We start from the raw sequence: 19,730 nt of genomic DNA, 5'->3' as shown, positions 1-19,730 counted from the left end.
GCGCTTTTCATGGGCTGCTTCTAATCATCAAAGCAGTGGATGCCTGAGCAGGAACTGGTATGTCTAGGGACACCCCACATTCTCTCTGTGTTCATAAGACAAACACAGATTTGGTAGAGTGTGGTCCAAAACAAATGACCTGGCACCTGTGTTAGGAAAGTTCAGAATTTTCGAGAAGGTTAAAAATGCTATTTTGCCTCACTGTGGTCACTGAGAAATCAGTACTGGTCACTTCATTTAAGAACCCCAAGAACCCCAGTAAAGTCACAAAATCTGGTTTAATCCCTGGTGCGATGCGTCTGAGTAATGGGGTGCCAGATGGAAGCAGGGGAAAGCGGCATTTCATACTGTGAAGCCAGAGTCATCTCAGCTTCTACACGTCAAGAAGGAACTGCAGGACTAGGGCAGCCTTGTGTCTGCGGGCTGACAGAAAGCAAAGTCCATTGCTCCTGCCTGGGCCTGTCTCCCAAGGTAGCTCTCAGACACTAGAAATCAAGCATACGACGGTTCATCTCCTGTCAGAAACCAAAGAAGCTCTTAACAAATTCTAAAACACTGTTGAAGAGGTTGCTGGTAACATCCCATATTTACAGATCTGAAGACAATGTTGCTAAGTTGGTAGTACTCCCCAAATTGATCTATAGATTCAATCCTCATTCAATTTCCACCTTGCATCTTTGTAGAAATTGACATGTTGAGCCTAAAATTCATATGGAAATTCAAGGGATCTGGAATAGCCAAAACAATCTGGAAAAAGAAGAACCAAGTTGGAGGACTCAGATTTCTCAATTTTAATTTCCTACAAAGATAGAGTAGTCAAAACAGTATGGTACTGGCATAAGGATGAACATATAGACCAGTGAAATGGAATAGAGAGTACACAAACTATCTCACATCTATGGAAAACTGATTTTCGACAAGGGTGTCAAGACAATTCAATGAGGGAAAGAATAGTCTTTTTTCAACAAATGGTGCTGGGACAACTGGATATCCACATGCAAAAGAATGATGTTGGACCCCTACCTCATACTGTATATGAAAATTAACTCAAAATGGATCAAGGACCTAAATGTAAAAGATAAAACTATAAAATTTTTAGAAGAAAAGGCAGACATAAATCTTGTGACCTTGGATTAGGCAATGGTTTTTTAGACTTTTTTTTTTTTTATTGAGACAGAGTCTGGCTCTGTCGCCTGGACTAGAGTGCCATGGCGTCAGCCTAGCTCACAGCAACCTCAAACTCCTGGGCTCAAGCAATCCTCCTGCCTCAGCCTCCCGAGTAGCTGGGACTACAGGCATGCACCACTGTACCCGGCTAATTTTTCTATTTTTAGTAGAGACAAGGTTTCACTCTTGCTTAGGGCTCAGGCTGGTCTCAAACTCTTGACCTCAAGCCATCCTCCCACCTCAGCCTCCCAGAGTGCTAGGATTACAAGCGTCAGCCACTGGGTGCAGCCAATGGCTTTTTAGATTTAAGACCAAAATACGAGCAATGTAATTTTTAAAACGATAAACTAGACTTCATCCAGATAAAAACTTTTCTATTTCAAAGAACACCATTAAGAAAGTGAAAAAATAAAGAATGGGAGAAAATATTTGCAAATCATATATCTGATAAGTGACATATCTAAAATATATGAAGAACTATTAAACTCAATAATGAAAAAATGATCCAATTAAAAATGAGAAAAGAATCTGAATAGACAAAGAAGATATATAAGATGGCCAATAAATGCATAGAAAGGTCCTCAACATCACTAACCGTCATGGAAATGCAAAGCAAAACCCCAATGAGATACCATTTCACACCAACTAGGATGCTACAATCAAAAAGTCAGATAATAACTAGTTTTGGTGAGACTATGGAAAAATTGGAATGCTCATACATTGTGGGTGAGAACGGAAAGTGGTTCTGGAAGAACAATGCTTTTGCTTGGCAGGTTTCCCCTCCCAAGTACTGGCCCTTGGCTCTCACCTGACCATCCGGGGAGGCAGCGGCAATGGCCCGTGGTGGGGTGGCAGCCATCCGCGTGGCTGCAGTCGCATCGCTCAGCACAGTTCAGCCCATATGTGCCATCCTGCACGGAAGACAGCATCAAAGACAGCAGTGAAGGCCCGGGAAATCCCACAATGGGAGACAAAAGGGCCATGGTCACCTACTGCGGATACAGTACCCTGCTCTCCCAAACACCTCTGGGGAACACGCATCATAATCACCCCTTCCCATGGCTTCTTAGTCCCCAAAATGTAGGCTCCAGGAGGTCAGCGTTTTAGAATTGCTAAAACCCTGGTTTAAGCCTGATGTAATTGTTGAGACATGTGAATGGTAAGGCCAATTATGCCAATATGCTGTTCTGCCTGTATGCAAATATATAGATATGCCAATTAATTAAAATACACTTATCTTATTATAAGCCACAACTCATAAAAATATTTTCTTCTGTTCCTAAAGATTTTTATAAAATAGTTCAATGTTTCCTACAATGCATCGCATTTTCTAGTAGAAAGAAAGGACCCTGGCCCACACAAAGAAGCTCTAAGAAAAAAAAAAAGAAAAAAGATAGTTCTAATTGAATTAAGTTTGCTCCTATAAATTGCCAATGGGGTACATTTTCATTACTATAAAGAAAAATGAAAACCTTTTATTCCTAATAAAGCAATCTCTAGTTATTATGTTCCTTTCCATGAAGAAGTCTAAGCCACATAAAGTGTTCTGGTTCAAGACCCTAAGTACGAGCTGACAGCCCTCCTCGCTCTTCCCCTCCCGGATCTTTGCATTTGCACGTGCACAGCGGTTTGGGTGGTCTGGTGGGGTTTACAGGTGGGACATGATCATTTTGTTTGTGAGAGGAGAATGGAAAGCTCTGCATTTATGAGTCCTGCTCCTTCAGTCTGGATCCTGAGAATTGAGGAAGGGAGCTACAAACCTCCCCGCACCACCCAGGCACTAAGGAAAACAAGGGTGCATGGGAGGAAAGAACATGGGAACCAGCACAAACAGGGCGTGGGTGCTAGATGGAATAACCATTTGTCTAGAACTTGTTAAAATTAAAAAAGAAAATTAGCTCTGTTTTAGGCCCCGCTAATGTTTGCTAGAACTACCTAGGATTTAGCTTTGCCATGATAGGAACCACTAAACTGTCAGCCTTTCCTGGTTTACTAACTCCTTTAATGTACAAAAAAAGACAGGACTGTGCCGGGGCTTTGCTTTGTCTGCAGTCAGATGGGGAGTGAAGGTGGTCTTCAAGCCCATCTCCTAGGACTGACAACGTGCTCACTGGCCGGTGAGAAGCAGCAAAGCTAGCTTAACTCTGCGCTGGGCGTAGAGGGCGGGGCTAGTCCAGGGCAGGCTCCTCTCTACTTTGGGACATGGGTCGGACTTAATGAGGAGGAAGCCCAGAGACAGAGCAGCCTCCCTGGAAAGCCCTGTCGAGGGGCTCAGTTTAGGGGGTCATGTTGTTATCTGGCCATCAGATGATGTCCTGGAGGCAGGGAACACACACCACTCAGCATCGCCTACTGGCTCGGGAGGAAAGAACTGCACTAGGAAGAAAGAGGGATGGGAAAGACATCGGCAGGTTACAGGGAATGCACTTCCTGTTGGCACCTCTGCCAGCCTGCAGTGGGTAAGTATGAGATTTCTAACGATGGATCTCTCCAAAGTAGGTCAAGGGAAGGGAGCGAACCACAGGGAAATCTTCAGAGATTCTTGTGGCTCCAGAGATATTTACATTAAAAGATGCTATTTCTGATCCATCCACTTGGATGAGCATTTCTGTGACATCAGTCACCACCCCCCTTTCAAGGCCCTGCCATGATCCACTCCGAAGGCGGAGGGAGGGGATTTCCATTATAATAGAAACAAAGTATCTGGAGAGTTGACAGGCGGACACTGGGTGTTGGACGCTGCTGCTGACTGGCTGCAGCAAGAGACAGGGCGTGTAAGACACAGAAAGTAAAGGGGCGGGGAGGAGGACACACAGTGAGACGAAGGAGAAGGGAGAAATTCTCACAAAGCCCACCTAACTGATTTCCACGTCTAGCCCTTCTCTAATCCTATGTCCAGTTTGAATCCAACCCCCTTGATTCTGCTAATAGTTCCTGAAGTTTGGTTCACAATGAGCCACTTTAAACCAAGAAAACTGCGGAAAGCAGCCCACCCTCCAGCAGCAGCTCCCCCGGCGTACCTGGCAGGGCAGTTCGCATTTCTCCCCGCGCCACCCGGGTGCGCACGTGCAGCTCCCGTCCAGGGTGTCGCAGGCTCCCCCGTTGAGGCACTGGCACGTTAGGTTGCAGCCAAAGCCCCACGTGCCGCTGGGGCACCTGATGGAGCAGTCCACCCCGTGCCAGCCTGCACGACAAGAATGCCGGGCGCGTGAGGGAACAAGGGCAGCAGGGAGCTCTGCTGAGCCTCGCCCAGCCACGTTCCTCTTCAGAGACACCTTGGAGATGCCCAGCGATGCCCAGCAATGCCCCAGTGCCAGCCCCGGTGCCAGCCCCGCAGCCGAGAGCACTGGCTCTGCCAAGTTAGGCTCCCTCAGAAGTGAACAAGAGGCGCCCCTGAAGACCCCAACAGCTGCGCGTGCCGCGCGATCTGTCAAGGATGCCAACGCGGAGCGACACTGCTGGGCTACTGGGGCGCAGCTGTGGAGTGGGGGCGCGTTTGACGTGCAGCCTGCACGCGGCGGAATGCCGAGTTCTGTGCAGATCGGCAAAGTGGGGTACTTATATTGGAGGGAGGGGAAGGTTTGTGCTTGAAAACACAACACTGTCTTTAAAGCAGGACCCCATTAACCATGAACAGTGTGTCCAGGATCCTGGCTGCACCTATGGAGGGACTTGCTCTGGTTTCACATAAAGTCGCCGCTTGGCTGCATTTCCTGTTAGGACTGCAGGCTGGCCAATTCGGGGGCGTGGACACACGTCTGCTTGTGTATTCTTCCCAAAAGCGCAGAGGCCCCCAGACTTTTGGAGCTGGCAGTGACTTCAGAGATCGTCTGACGTGAGCCTCTTCCCATTAGAGCCCACACTGGATGACGGGCTTGCTGAGGTCAAGCACCGAATTTTGGTGCAGCGGGAGCTAGAACGCTGGTCGAGATTTCTTTCCTGTGGCTTTAGGAGAAAACGTGAGCAGGATCAAATAAAAGACGTATTTACCCACTCTTACCTGCCTTGCAAGTACAAGACCCTTCCACAGCAGAGCAGACTGCATCATTTTTACAGCCACAGCGAGAGGAGCAGTTCAGCCCATAGGTCCCCAGAGGGCAGGGGGTGGAGCAGTCAATTCCCTAGACAGGCACAAACAGCAAAATGCATGCAATTCTGCCAGTCGAAATGAGGCCAACACAAATAAACAAAAATACATCTTGGCAATGCTAATTATACTTCCTCTCTAATTTTAAGACACTGTATTTTTTTAAAAGTTGCTATAATGTCACCACTACACAAATTTTAGAGATTTAAGGGCAATACTAGCTGGCCTAAGTTTAGGATATAGTATTAAATGGGACCCAAAAAAGCCCGCTGCTTTCATCAGTTTTGCCTTCACAGCTGCAAAAAAAAAAAAAAAAAGAAAAAAAAGAAAAATAAAAACCCCAAAAACCTTTTGCTCTTGTTCAGACAAGGAGACATATAAAAATAAATTGTAGCCATAAAATTACTGTCAGCAAATAAATAAACATAAATATGAACTATATACTAGAACCCAACACTTCCTAGACTTCCTTGTATAAAATGTGATATTATTAGTGGGTGAAGCAAAGCAACAGAACACATTCGGCCCGCAGCATGATTGAATTTATCCAACAGGGACCATTAAACGTAGAATTGGGCTACCAAAGGTGATTGGAGGTCACCTCCTTTCAAAACAGAAGGAACTCTTAAGACAAGGCTAATGCAAGGCCTCAACCAAAGGACTGTGACCTAGGCTAGAAAAGCCTAAAGATCCTCTCAGCGCAGAGACTTTACAACCCACCAGTTCTCCACCATGTGCTCTGTAATAACCATCAACATTCTTCATACTTCAATGTCTCCTCTTTAAAATGGGAGAGAATGATTGAAGAACAACACATTTTCCTTTAAAACAAAAATTCCTGATCTATAGCTAAGAAATCCTAGAAACTGTAGGCAAAATTCTGCTCCATAGGAATACAGGCGTATGTGTAGAGTCTAGATTTTCAAAAGAACCTCAAAACTAATATGCAATTAACTATAGAATGTAAATACTTAAGTACTAATTTGACATATGATATGTCTTTAAATTTCATAAAATTAGAAACAAAAACTGTCGACAATAATACATAACCTACTTCAAAAAGTAACTTCTTTGCTGCCTATAAAACACAGTAAAATAATTAAGGAATAACTATGATATATCTTACTTCCTGACATATTTTTATATTAAAAACTAGTGTCACATTTATAGTTTTATCAGCTTCCCCAGCCATCATTTCAAGGTAAGTCCTTATATCTCTACTAGTACTTTTCATTCTCTTTCTTGTTAATGATGTGAATGATCCTAGCACACTCATCATACTGCACCAAAGGTCATATAAACCATGGCATTGATGTGCTCCACCCTTGCACCCCTCTGCTCTCTCCTCCAAAGCCCAAGTCACTCACTTTGAATCCTGGGGCACAGGTGCACTTTCCAGTCACGCTGTCACAGTCGGCCCCGTTGTGGCAGCTGCAGATCTGCTGGCAAGCTTCCCCGTAGAATCCCGGAGAGCATGTCTCATTGCAGTAGAGTCCCGACCAGCCCTGCTTGCAGGCACACTCTCCAGACATGGGGTGACAGCTGAGAGACATGGATGGAAAGAACAAGTCACCCTGGGATAGACATGACACACGAGGCCGTGCAAATGTTGTTTTAGCCATGACACTAAATGTGTGGGTAATTCCAAGCACAATAACTTAAACTTCATCACCAGGCTTAGTATGAGTTCATTAATTGGCTGAAACCTGACTGGTACTACAGATATGTTGTATGAAATCAGCATCATCTCTAGCAGGATGAGTACTACAACCACGACCTTTTGTCTGAAATTCTTTTTAATCGTCTCAAATCAAAAGCACTAATTCAGTAAAAGGTCAGCTCTAGGAGGAGAGCTAAAAAACTCCATCCAGTGAGCAATACCAAGTCAGTTAACCAGCGTGATGTCCCAGGAGCTCCAAAAGCAGTGACCTCGTCAGCCTGTTTCCCCTCTCAGCTCCTCATACCTAGTAGCAGGCAGCTGTCTCTACCTGGGACAGCAGCCACGCGGATGGGCCATGCAGCCAGCTGCTGCTCCGTGGCAAATGGACACACCAGCTGCGCTGCGAAGCCTGCGTGAGAGAGTTGACACAATAGGGCGCTCTGTGGCACACGGGCTCCAAACACATGTGCTTCTCACCAGAGGAAAATCTTCACAAACAAAGTAGCCGTGCTGACAACTGGAAGCCTGTTTAAAGATGGTCCTCCTCTCCTGATGGAGCTAAAACCCTCCCCTTAACTAGGGCCAACAAAATCCGCTGTGGCATCCAGACATTTGCTAAATAATCTCTCATCAAAGGAGTGTTCATACATTTTCTACTCTTGGAAATAAGAATGAGCTGGGAAGTATGAAGACCGAGGATGTAATTCTAGTTCTCCCACTACCTGAATAACCTCAGTGAAAGCCTGAGGTCCTGGTCTGGCATGTGAGAGTCTCAGCCATGCCCCATAATCTCATATCATATCTTCCTCTTCCTTCTCCTCCTTCAGAAAAGGCCTGAGGGTTAGATAGCTTGGTCCTCATTTTCAGAAACTTATTCAAATACACTTTAGACCCCTGCTGCAGCTAAGTGCCCACAAACAACAGCCTAGAAATCCACAAGATATTCAGGAAACACGGCATGAAGAAACATTCAGGTACACTTCTGCACTGGACGTGGTCTCTTGGGCACAGAAGGTGTGGATCAGGAAGATAAGGGTTTGGGTCTCAGATCTACCTGGATCCACTCACGTCTGTTTGCAGGCCACGATCTTGAGCAAATCGCTTATCCTTGAGCAAACGCCTGGCATCTCCATGGCATCTCCAACCTCACATGTCAAAAACTGAGCCCTGGTTCTTCCCTCAGTGTGTCTACCACCCAGTGGTCCACATTTCTGTAGACAGCACCACCAGCCACTCAGTTTACCAAGGAGTTGGTTGTCCTTGATAACTCCTTCTGCCTCATCTCCCTTATCCAATTCACCACTGGAACGTAACCATTGTAACTCCAAAATATATTTTGAACCTGCCCACATCTCTTCATCTTCACCGTCACCATCCTTCTGCAGCCGACACCCCCTCATCTCAACTCCTGAGCAGCCTCCCAGCTCTGCTCCCCACATCCCTCTGGCCACAGCACACGGAGGGTGAATCACACCACATCCTCCTTAACACTCTCCAAAGGCTCCCACTACACATGCATTATATCCATGCTGTTTAATACAGATAAAGTGACTATACAATGTATTGTCTAAACCAGGACACTTTTAAGAGTGAAGAGAGTCACTTATAATTATACTAGGAAAACAGGCCTACAACAGACTGTCCTTGTGAAACCAGATATATGATCACCCCAAACACAAACCATGGGGCCTTGTCATCTGGCCACTGCCTACTTCTCAACCTCTTCTGTCATTATTCTCTCTTTATTACTATGCTTGACCACATCGGATTTCTTTGAGTTTGTAAAAGCATTGAGTTTTTTCAACCATATTCCTAGAATGCCATTTCCCTACTCTTTGCCTGTCTGTCTCCAGCTTGTCCTTCCAGTTCTCAGTGTAAGTGTCTCTTCCTCAGCGAGGCCTGCCCTGACCACCCCTATTTAAACTAGATCTATCCCATGCTCTTCCCTAGTGCCCTTTTCTTTCTCCTCATCTCACTCATCACAGTCTATAATCCTGTGTTTATGTTCACAGTCTTTTAACATCTTCCTTCCCCTCTAGACTGTGAGTTCCAGGAGGGCAAGAATTATGTCTGTGTTGTTATCTGCCCCTGGCACACAATAGCCCCAGTAAATGCTAACTGAGTGAATAAGTGAAAATGTCACAGCTGATGCACAGCGGATCTCACTCTAGGGATCTAGCTGTCCCACATGAATCTACCTCTCCCTGACATCTCGGAGGGACTGAGACATGTTACACTATATTCAGTATATCCATACGCAAAGGCAGGATTTCCCCTCAAACTAGTTTCAAAAATGTTAAAATCTTGGCTTAAGGGGAATAGCCATTAATTACAGGGAACGCTGTGATGTTTGTGATGATGTTGTAAGTGAATGCACAGACTAGAAGTAATTTACTGAGCAGTGACTAGGTCCCAGCACCATGCTAAACACTCCACGTGCACTATTCGATTCCATCCAAAGTGGTAGGTATGATCCCACTTTATCAAGAAGGAAACAGGCCTACAAAGAGTAAGTGATTGATTCAAAGTCTCATGCAGGTCGTGGCAGAATCAAACTTGAACCCAGGGTGGTTTGTTTGTTTTTGTACCAAGGAAAAACTAAGTTTGCTAGCAGCCTGCTGAGGGTGGGGGACCAGACATGAAAGGGAATTGCCAAAATTTAGGGTTTAGCACAGACAAAGAGGTCAACAGGATCAGTAAAAACCTGCATTGTACAAAAAACAGAGACAAATTTAAACGTGGTTCAGTAAGGCTCTATATTTGTGAAAAGGAAAAGTGATTTTCCAAGTGATGGATTGGTTAAAGTAGTTCACCTTATCTTAACATGCTGGAGAAGAAAGAACATTTTTGGTAGAAAATATTACTTTCCATTAAAAAGTAGGAAATAATATTCACGGTGTAGACATAAAATGTTAAATGAAACAGCCAATTTGAAACAGTGAATTGAACTGTATGAGAGGCAGACGGAGAAATTGATATTCAATGCCCCCCAGCGAGTGCTAGTGCAGTGCACTGGTTCTCAGATTGATTGATACCAAAATTACTACTCTGCAATTTGTAATTAGATGTAGGAAGCCAGAGCACTCTGGAAGCATTTGATGGGTTCTCATGCAGGCAGCTTAATTGGCAATGAGATTTACGTGTCGATGTAGGAGCAGCAGATTGGCGGTTGAAGGGTAGATATACTCATTACCTGTTTTCTGTCTAAAGAACAGATTGCTTTGTGTATATGAAAATGGGATTACACACATATGGGAATATTTGTCATTTTATACACAAATATAACTAGATATACATATTCTAGTAAATTTTTCAATTTAATAGTTAAGTGATAGCAAGAGACCAATACTATATAATATTGGCTAAAGCAGACTGAGTCATTGAACTTTCTTTAATTCATTTCCTTGAATGTTATTAATGCTCAAATTTAATGACAATTAGGTGGCATTTGCAAATAGACACATCCTGATTGTCCACAGCTATTAAATGTCCTTATTAACAAGAGCTAATATACATAACCCATGTGGAATCTTTTTAAATCTCAAATTTTATCTTCTTGTTCAAAATCATTTCCACCATAAAAGTTAGTTTTCAGTTGAAAGGTCCAGGTCACAGTGAATGTCTTTAGGCTCAATAATACTACCTAAATTTAAAATACTAATTTTACTTATAAATATATTTAAATACATTTCAACCCTATGACAGATTGCAAAATAAAAATGGCTATAAATTCTTTGTGACACTTTCATCAAGAGGTGGAGTATATTGAATCTGGACTTGGTTTGATAACTTGCTTTGTCTAAAGAAACATCAGCAAACATGACACAACCAAAGGCTTGAAAAATGTTTGCATGTTGGGGCTTGCCCTGTCTCTTGCTGCTTTTAGAATCCAGTCAACATGTGAAGAAGCCCAGGCTAGCCTGCTAGATGCTGGAGACATGTGGCACAGTCACCCCCATCATCCAGCCAAATGCCAGGCATGTGAGTAAAGATATCCAGGACCACTTAGCATCTAGTTGATCTGTCAGCTGAACACAGGGCGATTAGCAGAAGAACCACCAAGCTGAGCCCAGCCCCCACAGCCAAGCTAAAAATCATTAGCTAATAAAAATTATTGTTTTATGCCACTAAGTTTGGGGAGTTTTTCCTTTTCTAATGCAGCAAAAGCTACCTGATACAAATCCCTACTCAAATATATGGCTGCAATATATGTCAATATGTATATCCACAGAACTCAAAATCTACCTAAAGACAATGTACGCTATTAATCTACATTGCATTAGATATGCTGTTAATTATAATGCAAGGCTTTAAGATAAACATGCATCATGAATTGTGTAACAGCAAAGCTCTACTTGCTTGATTAAATGATAAAAGGAACAAGATAGACTTTCAATTAATACAAAGATTCTATGCCTTTTTGTTTGAAGGGACCTTGTGTTTTCAGGAATTTTACATGGTAGTTGAAGATGTAAGAATTAGATGGTTGGCTTCAACTGTGAATTCAACAAGATAGAGTCATATAATCTACATTCAAATGGTTTTAATAGACACGCATAAAAGCTAATCTTTAAAAATAGCTTTCATGATAGGGAAGTAATAGGCTAATTGTTTTTTAATTTTCTGATTATTTGATATACATCATTAGACAGATTTTAGTGTTATTTTGATTTATGCAATTGTCAAATAATCTCATGTACTTCTTTGTTAAAGCATACATGCTTAGGTACATGTGACCTATGTAAAATTATGACAGTATTGGCCTCAATAACTCTCCACCCACACCTTGTCACTACTAATGTGGTACCCAATTCCAACAAAACCAACATTCTCTTTGCTTCTCCAATTCTTCTCCTAGCAGTGCTTTCCCTTTGTATAGGTTTATTATGCCATTTGATTTCACCTGTGTCTACATACGACAAAATAGCACACTGGTATAATGCTCTTAGCCATCACTACATGAGGTTTACTTTTTGTTGCAACAAGTCTTACACTGTAGGAAAGAGAGCCAAACTCATGAGTGGTCCCTAATCCTGCCAGCTCCCTAAATATTAGAGAGTTGAAAAACAAACAAAACCCTACAGAGATTATTCATTTTTGCTCTCTAAATGTTTACCTAAACTTGTCATGTAAAGAATGGCAATATTTTCCAATGGAAAAAACAAAAGTTGACTAAAGTGGCTTACAAAGTTACTTGAATAACATTGAGAATACACTTCCTTGATATGCCCACTAAAATGCATTCCAGCACACACACGCACACACACACACTGCAAAGTCTATTTTTCTGTTCCTAACAATGGTTTAAAGAAGAGACCAACCACCTTCTGTTTACTTTTAACTTTTGTGCATTTGGGATTTGATGTGGCCACGAGTTATCTTTCAGGAGTATAAATGAAGTAACAGCTGTACTGAATGCAAATAAAAGTTATTTTAGTAACAGCTGAACTGGTATATAACGTACTACATTTTTGTCAAACTCAGCTTTTCCAGCAGTCTGCAAACGAGGCCCAGAATTCTAAGTTGTGTGTATCTGGTCCTTGGGGGAGGGAAAAGAAGAGAGGGGTCCAGAAGATATTTTCAGGGGCAGACAGGATACAGTAGAATGGGTAGGATCATGGTTTCCTGTTCTCAAATTCTTCGAGAGATTTTTGAGCTAAAAGACCCCTGTGAGTTCTATGTCGGAGTAATCAATTCTGAAAAGATATTTCACATGTGACAGCCACATGCGAAGTACTTGCACAAACTTCCACTGGTGCACTTCCTCTCTATAGTCTTTTTTCTTCCACAGATGTGCTGTCAAGTAAAAGATATTGCAGTGACAATAATTTTATGGTATTTTTACATACTTAACTTGGCTTAACCCCTTGTTTCTCATTGCATCTTTGCTTCTAGGGGAATATCACAGAATCCCTCACTTTAGGAAAAGTTCTACTAACCTCAGCAAATTTAATTTTTATCAGTGGCTGTTAATAGAGAATAAAATTTAATATCCACCAATGACCATCTAACAGTTTGAGCACTTCTGATATGGGCCTCACTCACCAAGTAAAAAGTCTTCCTTCTACATGTAGACTCCTGCCCAGGATAGCCAGGAGCAGGAAGGGACTAGGGGTGAGAAACTCTGTCAACCCCTCCTTCCTGGACACTGAGGTTAAAATCGTAACAGGACGCATCCTTCCAAGGGCAGGGACACTCACCTGTGTGTGTTGTCCAGGTGGCAGGGGCACCGCTTGTCACATTTGATGCCGTAGAGCCCCTCTGGGCACAGGCGCGCCTCGCAGCGCTCGCCCGCAAAGCCAGCCTCACAGAGGCACGCACCACTCACGTGGTAACACGTCCCCCCGTTGACACACCGGCAGGTCTCCGCACAGCGAACGCCGTAGGTCCCCACTGGACACTCATCCTGGCACCTACCCAGCAACGGGCAAAAGCAGAAGACAGACTGAACGGTCGATGCATAATGGCTTTGTTATGCATAAATTGAAATTGCTTTTTGTTCCTGATGCTATTTAGTGGTTGTCCTGTTACAGAGATGAAAAGCATTAAGATAAATTATTATGGCAACATACAACAATAACATTAGCGTGACTTGTATAGAGAATAAATAACAAAAACAAAATACAAACAAAATAGAATTATGAGCTTGGGACATGAAGCCTGTTTATGCCTAGTGCTTGCCAAAGGTGTATCTAGCACTTTAGCAGGTACCAAGAATAAAAGAAAATAAATCACCCAAACGTTAGTCGCAGTCCATAATTAGGACATTTAAAAATAGGCTTTCCCCATTCCAAAGAAAAAACTGTGCCCAACTTGAAACTAAACTTTAATTCTCTTGGCTTTCACGTAGACATTAATTTTTGATCTCAGCCATGTTTCTGCTCTTTTCAAAGCTAAATGGTAATCACTGCTCCTCATTTAGAAAGTTATGTAACTAATAAGCAAAGTCCTCTTTAGATTGGGGGAATTCTGATCTACTGAAATCAGGCATCCTTGATTCCAGCCTGGAAGGTGCCTGCCAGTAGTAGGTTGTAGGCAGGCTTGGCCTTTTCTAACACAAAATTGTTGGCAAGTGGGATATTGTCCTCTGTTGGGAAGTAGGGCTGCCAAATGGCAAGGAGAAGATATCAGCCCTCAAAAATTCACTTTATTGTCTTTTAAAAAATGGCATTGGAGCTCTGTCGCAGAGGAAGGATGTGCTCTAGCTAAGGTGAATGAGACGGGAAGCTGAGTTGCTGGAGGGAATTGCGACAGAAAAAAGAATATGATCTCTTATTGCGCCATGGAAAGCACAAATAGCTTTGGACTGGCCAAGTTTCTTTTTGGCTAGGCCAGGTGATGGGGCTCTCTGCAGCAGAAGGAGAGCTTTCTGCCAAGGGAGAGGGAGACAGGGCTTTGTCTAGCAGAGTGCTCACCACAAGGAGGGTACACTTTGTCTCAGCAGCCACTTCCCATGTGGCTCTCAAGTCATGCCAGACCCAGAGACAAAAATGTAGGTCGGTCTTGCGTTTTTCAGATCTGTATAATGTGAGCAGCAAGGCATAATAGCAAATTTAAGCACACTTAAAATAAACAGCAGAGAAACATACTTAAAAGTCATAACCTTTCTGCAAGGTTTTGCATATTTTTAGTGATAGGGTGCAATGACTAACAATCCCGGGGTGAGCAGGCTTCTATGGCAATGCAGAGGACGAGTCTTGAGAATCCTCTGATACTCTTCTGATTAACTCTAGCTCTAGCATATATTTAATATGATGGAGACAAGGAAAAGGGCCTCATAGAAGGTTGATTTCACAGATTCTAGCCATCTTCAGGTGTATTTGGCAATTAGGCAAAGTCTTCAACTGATCAAGAAATTATTAGAAAAGTTCTCAAGTAACTGAACTAATATTTACCATCCAATCAAATATGTGCTTTAAAGTTACACGAGTATACCTATTTTTAGACCAGAAAGTATTTTTAAAAGGTACTCTTTATTTTTAACTTATAAGAAGCTTTAATAATCCAAGTCATTTAGTTTATTCCTTAAAGAAGTACATTTTAAAGGGAAAAATGCTGAGGTGCAATAATTTGGGCCTTATGGTTGCTGCTGAAGGCTAGCAAGACCACTCTGCAACCTCTGTTTGGATTTTCTTGTAAGTCAGCACCAAAAGGACAAAGATAAAGGTAAAATAATATCACTTTCTCTCTCCTACAGGGATTGGAAAACAAACTCAAACATTAAGCCTTGGACTATTTTCATAACCTTAATTTAGGAAAAAGCACAGCTCTAAAAGCGGGTGAAAGTGGTATAGATTGGAAGCCTGGGAAAGTATCTCATACCAAATTACAGGGAACCAGTGTGTATGTATCATAACTTGGCAGAGACTTCCTTTTCTCAGGGAAAACAAAATCCATAATAGCTGGTCCTGACCCATATTTACCTTTCTAACCTGTAATTAAACATACTACTAGTTTTTATTATAAATACAAAACAAAAAGTCATTTGAATTTTACTAACTAAAGCAGCCATTATGCAAGGTGGGTTCATATTCTTGGTTTCTTTATTGTCAATGTTGCACTTGTAAGAGAATCCTGTTAATAATAGCTATGTCTATTTCCACCCACCAAACCAAAATGGTAGGATGTCTTTCTAGAAGTATACATTTTCCATCTTGAAAATAAACACAACCTGAGGTAGCCTGTGCCTTTCTGATTGGATGCATTAAATGTCTTTGTCAAGCAGTGTTTTGGGTTCCTTTATCTTCAAGAAGCACCGTATCCCAACAAATGTTATGCCCTTCACGTTGCTCTTGTGGTCCCCACTGGCACCAAAAAGCTATCTTGGGAATCAGTGAAAGAGGAAAAACATTCTTAGGAAAGATGGCAAAGGAGTGATAAAGATATAGCAATAAATATTGGCCAAAATAGATATTTGGAAATTTTGAAAGCTTCCAATTTTTGTTTATTTTGAATAATGCCCTGGAATTGGGAAGAATGGACAGGCATTAGATAGATATAAACTAATAAAACGCAACACCAATTCCCAAACCAATGAGGGTCACAGACTTGTTTTAACACCATTTTGATTATTACATTGCATTGCACGTGAACTTAAGGAAAGGGAGGTGAGTTAGCGTGTAGGGGGTGGCAGCTCCCTCCTTCACCCTTGTCCTTTTGAGTATTTCCCTCCCTAGAGTGACTGGAATAGCTGGGCCAAACCATGATTTAGTGTGAAAGAATCGCATTCCTCATTAAACCCTGGATCTATGAATCAGCTGCCTACCTTCCCAACAGCTGGAACTGCTGCTCTGGGGGAAGCATAAAAGATGCTGGGAAAGAGCCAACTTTTCCACGGCTGTAGATACAGGAAAGAGTTCCTCCACTGAAGACCAGAGCTGCATCCCCCCAATTCCTGTCTGTAATTCTTAACTCTACCTCCTTTCAACCACATGAATCTTTACTTTCAGGGCAAAATGGAACACAGGCTTGGCAGGACTATCTTTTGGGCTTCACCTTAATAGAGTCCAATACTGAGTCACAATCCCTTCAGGCAACTAACACTTACTGAGCACCAGTTAAGTGCACGGACCCAGCTAGAACATCAAAGGCCCCAGAGCCATCGTAAGACAATGCCATTGGTGCTAGAAACACTCTTTTTTTAACTCCTTCAGAAGAATTTTTGTGAGGCTCTAGAAACCATCCTCTCTTCACTCTTACTTCACTGTGCCACATTACATTTCCTCCCCACAATATCCTCTAGACCTTTCCACAAACCACAAAGGCTTTTATTTGGGCATCCCATGCACTGCTCTGCCAGCCTGCTAGATGCCTGTTTGGTTTTCTCTTATTCCCCTCTGGCTGGGAGGGCCGTCTTCCCCACATCCTGGGAATGCTGTGCTGGCAGAGGCCTGCGGTGGTACCTGCTTCTAGAAATGGCAGCCTCTGGCCTGACCTCACTGATCAAGTTGCGCTGACTTCTCAAAACGAGGGAAACGGCAAGTAAGACCCCACCCCCTCAAGGCCTCTCTCCCCACACCTCCGGCCACAATTGCCCCATGGCCGATCATTATTTTCCTTTCATGCCACAGTGCTTGGGGCCAGTGTGTGTGTGTTAACTCTAGGACCCAGACGGGAAAAACAACAGTTACAGGAGCAACACATCAAAAGGCAAATTCCCTCTGTACTGTCCTTTTTCTCTAGCTCTTTGTCTTCCTTGTCTCAAATCTAAAATTTACCTGAAAATTAGCTGTTATTCCCTTTCCCTGTGTTCCAGATAAGACGGGTATAAGCTTACTTGCCTTATATGTTTGTTTTCGTGTTGCCTCTAATTTGAAACTTGAATTTGAGTGATTTCTACCAACTATATAAGTACTAGTGATTATTAATCTGAGCGAGCTAAGAATTCCTTCACTAAAACATAATAATAGCTAATATTTGTAAGTTCCAGGACTGTTCTAAATGCTTTAATGTACTTACTAACTTATTTAATCCTTACAACAACCTCAGAGAAAAGTACAATTATTATTAGAACGTTAGAGATGAAGATGTTTCCAAGGACACATTAGGCTAAACCTAGGTTCCAAAAGATTGTTTTAAATCATTACACCCTTCTGCCTCCCAAGCCCCTTTTCTCTAATTCTACACACACATCCAACGAGTTTGGTTATCTAGTCTTCCTTGACATAGCAGACTAAAGAGCAAATTAAAAGCAGGGTGAGCAAAGCCCTCCCAAGTGATAATTTCCCACCTAATACAGAAAATGACAAACGGTGGCCGTGAGGACCACATGGGCCATTGGCTCTGATTTCATGTGGGACCAGAGAGCCCCGTTGAGTCCCAGCGGATCTTACTCTATTACCACCGCACAGTATAAGACTAATATTCTAAATAGAATATGAAATCATAGGAAGGTAATTTTATAGTTTTTAAAGGTACCTAAGTACACATTCAATTTCAAAATAAATGTATCCCAAAATACCTAAAATGTAAGTGGCAGTCCTAAACACGCAACTTTTTAGAATGACACATTTATCATGGGTTCCAAATACTTGATATTTTATGGAGTTTTTTTTGGTAATGATTTCTCTGTTCTCTTCAATTCCCCATCACTGTTTATGATTCAGTTTCCACATACTGAATTAGGATAGAATCTGTCAAGCACACTGATGCTATATAGATGTATAGTCACGGACGCATGGTATTGACGATGCTCCCTGGACCTGCAGAATTTTCCTTTCATGCCATTATGAACGGTCAGAGAACTACAAGGGTGTCCCTTACCGTTCCCCTGTGTATCCTGGACTGCAATGACATTGGCCTGTGGCAGCATCACACGTCCCTCCATTATGGCACTGACATTCTTGGGAACAGTTCTTTCCAAAGCGACCCTCGGGGCAAGGCTGACCGCACACTGTGCCCTGCATTCAAAGAGACTTGGAAAATTAGATGGGCCTCCAGCCAGGGAGGGATTGGAGGAGGGAGAATAAATCAGAGGAAATAGAAAGGGAAGGAGGGATATGGGAACAGGGCTGCAAGAAAATTAGATTAAGGGAATTTTAGAATTGTTCATCATCTTAAAAAATGATAGAAATTTTAAATTGACTTATTTACTTGGTAAGCCCAAATCTCAAGGTACATTCAAAGATGGCTGACTAATAATGTTAAGGAAAATCCATATTAAAAACTGAAGTTTAAGATAAAGCTACATCAAATTATTATGGCAACCTAAGGAATTTATAAATCCTCCTAAGTGTTCTTCCTTGTGTCTTACAGGCACAATAAGTCAGCAATACTTATTGAGCATCCGTTACACAAATGGCAACATCTGGCACACATGGAATATCCAAATGCTTTACCATATGTTCTAGAGAAAATGCACATTATGGTTGGCTTTATTTCTTAAAATGTAGCATAAGATAAAACTGAAATTTTGTGTACCTGAATTAACAATTCCATTGCCCAAGAAACACTTCTACTGGAATTAACCTACACATTTATTTCAGAAGAAAAACACTTTATTTTCAGCAGATTCAACAAGCATTGCTGAGCCAAGATCAATAGGAAAGCTTATTTCCTGGGGAGAAAAATCAAGAGAGCAACTTGGACATTTCTCCTCACCCTGGAGGCTGCCGTCTTGTCAAGCACAGTCACCATATCTACTCTGCGCCTGTGTGGAAGAGCATGACACGGTGGCAACAGGGCAGTGAAATGCTCGGCTGCTCTCTGCTTCACTGGGCTGTATCTCTGCTTCACTGGGCTGTACAGCCCGCTCAGCCTCTCACCTGCTCACTGGAGTTATAATCAGACAAACAACATATCCCCCACACAGGTACTTTGCTAATGTTTCTAACTGTTGGAAGCTGTTGCTTTGTCCTCCTTCTCTCTAAAAAAAGGCAGACTGTGGGCACTCTGAAATTGGAGGCTAGCGAACACCAGATGGTTTTGTAAATGTTTATTCTGGACAGCGTAAGAAAATACATTTCCTCTAACTCCTGGCTACCCACAAGGGCAGTTGGTGTGCTAATTAAGTCTCCTCCGGTGGTTTCTAGCTATCTACCAACAGGGAAATTTCTTCCACAGACTCTTGGAGCCCAAAGGCCTTTGAGAGATGATTCAAATCAGCACTTAGCTGAGAGTCATCTGTGTTCCCGGCAACGCGCTAAGCCCTGAAAACCAAAGATAAGGTCACAAACTTTAATTAGTTCACACTGTGGCGGGGACAGATGTAAACATAGCTCTAATTAATCTGTCCACTCTAGCACAACACACTGCACGTGGTGTGACGGGAAAGATGACTGAAGGAAGAATGTTTAACGTGCAGGGGTTGGTTGTAGT

The 19,730-nt window shown here is 42.5% G+C and overlaps 1 protein-coding gene across 1 annotated transcript in view; it reads right to left on the bottom strand.

Annotated features, from left to right (window-relative positions):
- Positions 1-19,730, bottom strand: part of MEGF10 (multiple EGF like domains 10) — a 114,149-nt gene that overhangs the window by 31,002 nt on the left and 63,417 nt on the right. Inside the window, exons 7-12 of the mRNA XM_045566023.1 lie at positions 18,177-18,313; positions 13,115-13,327; positions 6,622-6,796; positions 5,168-5,288; positions 4,188-4,351; positions 1,976-2,078 (exon numbers count right to left, since the gene is read on the bottom strand). Of these exons, the coding sequence (XP_045421979.1) occupies positions 1,976-2,078; positions 4,188-4,351; positions 5,168-5,288; positions 6,622-6,796; positions 13,115-13,327; positions 18,177-18,313 (913 nt within the window). The remainder of the gene's footprint in view (positions 1-1,975; positions 2,079-4,187; positions 4,352-5,167; positions 5,289-6,621; positions 6,797-13,114; positions 13,328-18,176; positions 18,314-19,730) is intronic.

Source organism: Lemur catta, chromosome 12 (genome assembly GCF_020740605.2).
Source record: "Lemur catta isolate mLemCat1 chromosome 12, mLemCat1.pri, whole genome shotgun sequence".
Lineage (NCBI taxonomy): Eukaryota > Metazoa > Chordata > Mammalia > Primates > Lemuridae > Lemur > Lemur catta.
The sequence above is the reverse complement of the archived record's forward strand: the minus strand, read 5'-3'. Positions and strand labels throughout refer to the sequence as shown.